General features: G+C 36.8%; 1 protein-coding gene across 1 annotated transcript; it reads left to right on the plus strand.

Annotated features, from left to right (window-relative positions):
- Positions 1601-4945, plus strand: LOC109826251 (putative receptor-like protein kinase At4g00960). The gene is made up of 7 exons (XM_020393260.1): positions 1601-2468; positions 2847-2987; positions 3084-3202; positions 3314-3524; positions 3726-3960; positions 4054-4204; positions 4412-4945. The coding sequence occupies exons 1-7, from the start codon at positions 1661-1663 to the stop codon at positions 4745-4747; spliced, it is 2001 nt and encodes a 666-aa protein (XP_020248849.1). The 5' UTR covers positions 1601-1660; the 3' UTR covers positions 4748-4945.

A 6949-nucleotide genomic window follows, 5' to 3' on the forward strand; every position in this document is an offset into this window, starting at 1 on the left:
TATTGACAAATTAAAACTGTACGAGAATAATCTTCTTACTTTCTATTTCTACTATATAGTAATTTTCTGTATATTCCCCTTAAATCAAGCGTATTTGCGAATTATCTTAAACTCTCAGTATTTGTAAAGCTATCTACAAATCATCAACTTAAGGAAAAATAACCCCAAAATAATAAATCATCCATTGATAGGTTAATTTGTAATTGTAGTATAAAAATATTAACAAAACAATCAAATTTTCATATTTGAATATTAGTCCCTTACATCTTTCATATTTTGAAATTAGTTCCTTAAATTGTTGAAATTATTATTAGATCTCTCAAATCTTAAGTTACTTTGAAATTAGTCCCTTCAATCATGGAAATTGCTATTAATTAGGTACCCCATTTCTTAGAGTTACAGGGACTTTGCTGTCATCAATAATCACATAAATGTGATATGGTTAAGAGTTATAGGGATGTTTTTCCTAATGGACATTAATTACTTTGGAACATTTTCAATTGGAGAATTTTTAAAAAACTGGCCATTTTTCTATAAAATATTAGCAAAATTGACTTTTTTAAAAAAATATTTAGCAAAAATGACCTCTTTTTTAGGATGTCAACTCTGATTGTCAAAACGAGGTCGATTTTGTAAAATATCGATTTTAAAATACGCGAGACTAGTAGTCCCGTATAATTAATTGCAAGGGACTACTAGTCCTCTGTATTTTATAGGTAATATCTTGCAAACTCGACCACTTTTTGGCTAGTCGTGATGATATGGACAAAAAGATGTAGATTTTGCCAATATTTTCACAAAAGAGTTAATTTTGGTAGTTATTAAAAAAAATTGTTTAAAAATTTACATTTTCAATTTCATACATTGACAAAGTGAGCTAGGTATAGCTATATGATGCAGATAGATATGTTAAATCCCTATAATTTTACAGTGTAACCATGAAACAGTATGAATTTGTTTTATGGTCTATTACTAGCTACAGCTATTCTTTGTATTCTTTACTAGCTTGCATGAACTTAGGATTTACTCAACTTGATAGGTGATGATGTAATACCCCATCCTTAATTTATTCTCTCATATCTACTTGTGGACATTGATATGATAGTGATTATAAGGTAAACCATGAGATTTAAGTGTAGTACCGATTAGTCGATTTTGACAATGGTTTAGCTAAACAACACGTGCTATACTGAGTGGATCCCACGACTTACATCGCGCGAACGGGCTCGCGAGTCCCGCATCGTGACAGATGATATCCACCAAATAACCTTCTAGAATTAGATAGGGATATTAGGTTCAAATATTTAGAAGGACATCATATTTTATTCCAAAAATTTCCAATGTCCATGGAGCATTATCGATTTAAACTTGCGCTTTTTTTTTAGATCGCTCCTACTTTTTAGTTGATCATTAACATCAAAGATTATTTGATGATGACCACTCACACTCAACTTTACTGCCATTAATCTTAAATAAATGTATTACCATCCCAATTTATGTTGTAAAGTCACTAAGCGCAGAGAGTATAAATTGGTTGTAACCAATTTAGCTCAATATTACTTGTTAGTAGTTACGAGTATATATAACAGAAACCCCTACTATATGCTAGGAAGTTTTGGACTCGGCTATTCAATCAAGCAAAACAACACCAAACAAAAACATGACCAATCTCTTACATCTTTTCCTCCTCCTCCTCCTCCGCTCCGGCTTCAGCTCGGGTGGCCCTCTCTACCATACCTGTGGCCTCAGTAACTACACTTCCAATAGCGACTACAAATCAAACCTCAATCAACTCCTCCGCATCCTCACCTCCACCAACTCCTCCTTCACCACCAACACAACTGGTTCGACCCCGAACACCGTCTACGGCCTCTTCCTCTGCCGAGGTGATGTCGGTCTCTCCAATTGCCGCGCCTGCATCCAAAACGCCACGAAAGACATCGGCTCCCTCTGCCCCAGCTCAAAAGAAGCCACAGTCTGGTATGACAACTGCGAGCTCCGATACTCTGATCTGCGCTTCTTCTCCTCACTCGACTACAGAGGCTCTTACTTTTTGGCCAACCCGAAGAACGTTACCAATAATGTTGAAGGTTTCATCAGGCTGCAGAAGGAGCTTCTGGATGATATTACAAGCTACACCGCCTACAACTCTCCTACTATGTTCGCCACTGGGACGGCGATGAACGAGACCAACAGCAACGCCAGCTTCACGCTGAGTGGACTGGCGCAGTGCACGAGGGACCTGTCGGCTGAAGATTGTGGTCAGTGTTTGATAGTGGCACGGGCCATGTACACTGGTTCTGAAGCAAGCACAGGGGGGAGGATTCTTACCAAGAGCTGTAATTTTAGGTATGAGATGTATGGGTTTTATCAAGGGAAGCCGGATGTTCTGCTTAATCTCACGACTCCAGTGAAAACGCGGACTCCGCCGCCTGCTCCGGACACTCATGAGGCTCCAGCTAGAGAAGGTATATATGACACGCTGCATCAACAAAACCCGACACAAGAAGATCATAATAAGTATGCACGCACATAAACAAATTTAAAAAGTTCACAAAATAAGATCTAGGGGCTTGAAAAATGAAAATTCGAATATCAATCTAGAGAAAATTCGAAACAATTAAATCCCATGTGTCATAGTTAGGTTTTGATATAATTTAAAAACTATCATCAGATTCCTTATATAAATCACGAATACAACCTTTGTTTGTGAAGAAAAATTCCTAAATTTCCATAAAATTTACTTACGTGATTATGATAATTAAACGTCAAGAGAAGACTGGGTACAATTATGATATAATTTCGTTAATTAAGCTTCTTATGTCAGTGTTTCGTTATTGATGTAGGAAGCAAGAATAACACCAAGAAGGTGCTAAGTATCATCATTTCAATTGTAGTCGCTGTGATGCTTCTAGTTACCATATGCATTTACTTCTGGAAGAAGAGAGCAACAAAACTCACTCTCGGCAAGCACAGAGCTAAGTCAGGTGCATTGTTGACCATTCTAAATTTGAACTTTGAAGCTTAAGCCATGATAGTTTCATTCATCGTGGGTTCACTTTAGAATTATATTCCTTTTCTAGGCAAGACAAACCTGGAGGATGACTTGTTACTACTAGATCTGTCTACTCTAAAAGTTGCAACAGATTATTTCTCAGAAGCAAATAAGCTCGGAGAAGGTGGATTTGGTTCAGTCTACAAGGTATTTACTCGTGTAACCTTGGAACTATGATGATTTATATCTTTTGTTTGAATTTTATGATCACTAAAAGCAAATTGAGGAACCTTGAGTAAAATTTATTACATTCTGCAGGGGAAACTTGCAGATGGACAAGAGATAGCTGTAAAGAGACTTTCCACAAGCTCAACACAAGGAGTAGAAGAGTTGAAAAATGAAATTTTATTGCTTGCTAAACTTCAGCACAGAAACCTCGTCAAGCTCCTTGGTGGTTGCCTAGAAGAACAAGAGAAGTTGCTTGTTTATGAATATGTGCCTAATAGGAGTCTGGACAACCTTTTGTTTGGTAATTCCTCTTTATGAACAATTTCATCTCACAAGGGAATTTCTCTTTGCATGGGTGATTTCGATTCTTAATCGTGCATAATATACATATATTTCATTTCTCATGACTAATATTTAGTGATTATGTACATTGTCTTGTTATCTTCCACCAGATTCCTATTGAAGTTAGACATATTAATTCAATTACATATGTATGTAACAGATCCTGTCGAATGCAAACTAAACTGGAGTGAAAGGTTTAATATCATAGGAGGAATTGCACGAGGGCTATTCTACCTACACGAAGAGTCTCACCTAAATGCTATACATCGAGACTTGAAAGCTAGTAACATCCTGTTGGATACAGATATGACTGCAAAAATTTCAGATTTTGGTTTGGCAAGGCTATTTGGTGGAGATGAGACGCAGGGCACCACAAGTAGAGTGGTGGGAACTTTGTAAGTTCAGTTGTTTTCATTGCATTACTTGGCAACTAATGCAACCAAAATTTTGGCCCCATACTCTGAAAATTATCCTTTCATATTTTGCAGTGGATACATGGCACCGGAGTATGCACTGCATGGGCATTTCTCCACCAAGGTTGATGTTTTCAGCTATGGAGTGCTTGTTTTAGAGATAATTACTGGAAAAATGTGTAGCAGATTTTATGACTCTGAGCGTGCCGAAGACTTTCTGAGCTATGTGAGTGTGCTCTTAATTCTTCTTGGCTAATTATATGCTTTTGTACAAGCAACTTATTTTCAATCCATGAAAAGGGAAAATTTTTAGAAAAAGTAATAATAATAATAACAGGAACAAAGTTTGATATTTTTGGTTCGTGATTTACTCACACACAGGATTGTAACTTATCTGGAAACTAGTTGATTTGCAATAATTTGACCGTTTCAGGTATGGGAGCATTGGAGCAATGGTCAAATATTACAGATTGTCGATCCATCTTTGGAAATTTTTTCCAAGAATGAGATACTAAGATGCATCCACATAGCATTATTGTGTGTTCAAGAAGTTCCAGATGAAAGACCTTCAATGTCATCAGCTGTTATCATGCTCCACAGTCCCTCAGTGCCCCTGAAATCTCCTACAAAACCTCGGTTCGCCAGAGGAATGATTAGCTCTAGTATGTTACCAAAGTCTACAGATATGGGTTCTAGTGATGAGTTTGCAAGGATGGTGTTACCAATTTCAGTAAATGATGTTTCCATTACAGAAATGCAACCACGGTAGATACAGACATATCTGAATAAGTTCTTCACATCTTGGACAGGACAGCTACATCTTAGATGATTTTGTGAATGACTTCTTTATGTAGTAATTCATCATGATCCTAATCACCGTTATCATTATCATCATCGACACATTACTTGTAATAGCATGGTCAACTATGGAATCTAAAAATAATTATAGAAGGCTATACGAAAAGAATAGAGCAATTTATATTAATTATCTTGTGTTATTTCCTGATGACTACTGCAGATAGATATCCCCGCGGAAAATAAGCTCTCTGTTTCTGGGACTTTAGTTTAGTTTATTATTCACCTTGTTTACTCACCAAGTGAAACCACAAGAGCAAGCTAGAGAGCTTTCTACTAAACGCATTTTGTTCATCTGTTATTTATTTTGAAAAGAAGTCAGAGAACTAGCTGACCTCAAAATTTCATAGATGCAACCCACATTGCAAAAAGGTATAAAAATAAAACACACATTAAATCTAATAAAAAAGTTAACATGACAAGCATATTCAAAGACTATTCATAATAATGATAAACCACGAGTCCTAAAGCAAAAAAAAGAATGTGACAAGATCTTACCAAATTGATGAAAATATGTCCAAGGAAGTGTACGTATTGCCAAAACTAAAACTAGGTCTGTTATGGTGTTCACCATCAGTCCCAGTTTAACTTAATTACCAAGCATACATATACGAGCTCTGCCCCAATCAACTTGACGGCCAGAGATTAATAGAGGTGAACACTCCCCCAACTCGACCGCTTGGCATCCCATCATGTCGACTTGAAGGGCGGACCTTGTCGTCTCCTTTTGTCAAAGACAGCTCGTTGCGAGTCAACTCGACCATCTGGCAGACGATCCGAAAGTTGTTGCCTCTCGGCAAAGGCAAAGGACACCCCCTGCCTCGGGCCCATCCCCTTTGGCTACGTGTCAACACCACACTCAGCATTGGACAAGTGCCACCAGGACCTTAGCCCCAGTAGCCTTCATGACTTGGCATATCGCGTAGGCTCTACCACGCCATTAATCCCTCCCTATTCGATGCTGAAGACAATTTCTCCAATACCGAAATGATCGTTCCCCCAGTCGCCAGGCGTCACCTTTAAAGTAGAGGATGACTCAGTTGTTAGTTGATAAGCACGTAAAATATGCATTATCTTAGTGTGTTTCAAGCATGATTTACGAGTGTTTAATGCATATTTCGTGTTTAGATCGAGGATACTGCTGTGGTTTGTACTCTTATATGTAGGTATTGGCTCAAGATTAAAAGATTTAATAATCGTTGGAAGTTGAACAAGAGTTTGAAGCAACAACAAGATTTGGAATGCATGGTTCGTGAAGAAAATAGATGCACGAGTATGAAGAACTAGAATTTCGACCATGAAGAAATTTGAATCCAAAAAAGTTCAAAAGATAAAAGTTGTAGATCTCTTCAACAGCTTTCTAATGTAATTTGAATCACCTCATTCCAAGGTCGGATGCAAAATTTATAATAAAAATACCAAAAACTAGACAAACAAGCATAAAATCAGCAAAACAGATTCCACCACACCCTGGTGTGGTGCGCACCACACCCATGGCGCGGACCTTATCTTTTTTCAGATTTTTCAGGGACATATAAATAGATTTTTTTGGTTTAGGATTTTGGATATCTTTTGTTATGTTCTCTTAGCCATCAATTAGCAACTAATTTAGAGTTCAAGTATTGAAGGAAGACACAAATTTCTTGTAGAAGATTGGATTGTAAGTTTTGATTTTGAAGATCTCAATTGAAAGATGGGTTAATTCTTTCCTCTCTGTAATTTATTTCTTCTTATGATTGATTTGCATAATTATTTGATGTATTCTCTTATCCCAATCATGTGTGAGTAGATTTCTTGTCTAGGATTGGGAAAGAACCCAACTTTTTGGTGATTGATGATAAATTAATATAGGTTCTTGGTGAAAATTTAAATCTTTTAACTTGATTTTCAGTGTTTTAATTTTGTTGATTCGCTTGATCACCGTATTAGCAATCATAGGTAATTAATTGAAGGACTGAAAGGTGAAGATTAATACCGGATTTCTAAAAATTAAGTAGGGAACTCGAACCACGAAAGTAGGCTAGATTCTTTGGGGATTTGATTTGGATTAGCATAAAGCTTAATGGGTTTAATTTAATCTTGATTCCACGAAAGTAGGTTAATTGAGATTAATTAG

The sequence above is a fragment of the Asparagus officinalis genome, chromosome 10 (genome assembly GCF_001876935.1).
Source record: "Asparagus officinalis chromosome 10, Aspof.V1, whole genome shotgun sequence".
Classification (NCBI taxonomy): Eukaryota; Viridiplantae; Streptophyta; class Magnoliopsida; order Asparagales; family Asparagaceae; genus Asparagus; species Asparagus officinalis.

What these genes read in the sequence shown, in the direction of transcription:
- LOC109826251 (XM_020393260.1), top strand. Translation starts at nt 1,661, where the DNA reads ATGACCAATCTCTTACATCTTTTCCTCCTCCTCCTCCTCCGCTCCGGC. An exon ending in TGAGGCTCCAGCTAGAGAAG is followed by an intron (nt 2,469 to 2,846) that starts GTATATATGACA and finishes TTATTGATGTAG; the next exon opens with GAAGCAAGAATAACACCAAG. An exon ending in GATTTGGTTCAGTCTACAAG is followed by an intron (nt 3,203 to 3,313) that starts GTATTTACTCGT and finishes TACATTCTGCAG; the next exon opens with GGGAAACTTGCAGATGGACA.